Source organism: Bison bison, unplaced genomic scaffold (genome assembly GCF_000754665.1).
Source record: "Bison bison bison isolate TAMUID 2011002044 unplaced genomic scaffold, Bison_UMD1.0 scf7180017864063, whole genome shotgun sequence".
In the NCBI taxonomy this organism is placed as follows: Eukaryota; Metazoa; Chordata; class Mammalia; order Artiodactyla; family Bovidae; genus Bison; species Bison bison.
Genome location: NW_011494635.1, coordinates 13332517 through 13333183, shown reverse-complemented (window position 1 = coordinate 13333183; position 667 = coordinate 13332517). Strand labels below are relative to the sequence as shown.

The following is a 667-nucleotide window of genomic DNA, read 5'->3' as shown; positions in this document are numbered from 1 at the left end:
TTAAAGCGGGCCGGGATGCAGAAAGGGGGAGGCTCCAGTTCCTAATTTTATGCTGCCCTTTCGATTGGAGGGCAAACAGTGGGGAACAAGGTAACCCCAAACTTCCTCTACCGAATTAAAGGTGCGGGGTCTGGTTTGCTACTGAATCAGGCTGTATCAAGGAAAGCCTTGCTGTGTGTCTTCAGTTCTAGGCATTCACTGACCATAGGTTCTTAACACACGTTGTTGCTTCGTTAACACTGTATTACAAAGGTCAAAGCAGAGGCTCGCAGCACTCCTTCAGTACCGCAGCTAGTACCACATCACGACTCAGACTCCTAGGTCCCTTCTGCCCCGCAGCGAAACTTGGGGTAGAGTGATGATTGGAGCCAGGGTCCCTGGACAGCAGCGCTCAACTCGGCCGGCTTGGCTTAAGAAGCGACTGGCTTCGGGCAACCAACGGGAACAGGGTGCTTCAGAACTGCTACCCAGGCGCGGCCGTGCGAAGCGAATGAATAGAACTACACCGCGAGAGCTCCTGGACACCAAGGTCGAGGGAGGCAGGGAGAACTCCCTAAGCCCTACACGTCGCGTTACAGAGCCGCCTTCAGGGAAGCGCGTTCCAGATGACGCTAGTCCGCGCGCTCCGCCCACGCACGCACGCACGCCCTGGCCCCGCCTCCCGCGC

General features: G+C 57.1%; 1 protein-coding gene across 1 annotated transcript in view; it reads left to right on the top strand.

The window, feature by feature from the left end:
* The first annotated feature begins 358 nt into the window (after positions 1-358).
* ATRN (attractin) overlaps positions 359-667 on the top strand; it is a 191025-nt gene continuing 190716 nt past the window's right edge. Inside the window, exon 1 of the mRNA XM_010836630.1 lies at positions 359-614. Coding sequence (XP_010834932.1) covers positions 359-614 — 256 coding nt within the window. The remainder of the gene's footprint in view (positions 615-667) is intronic.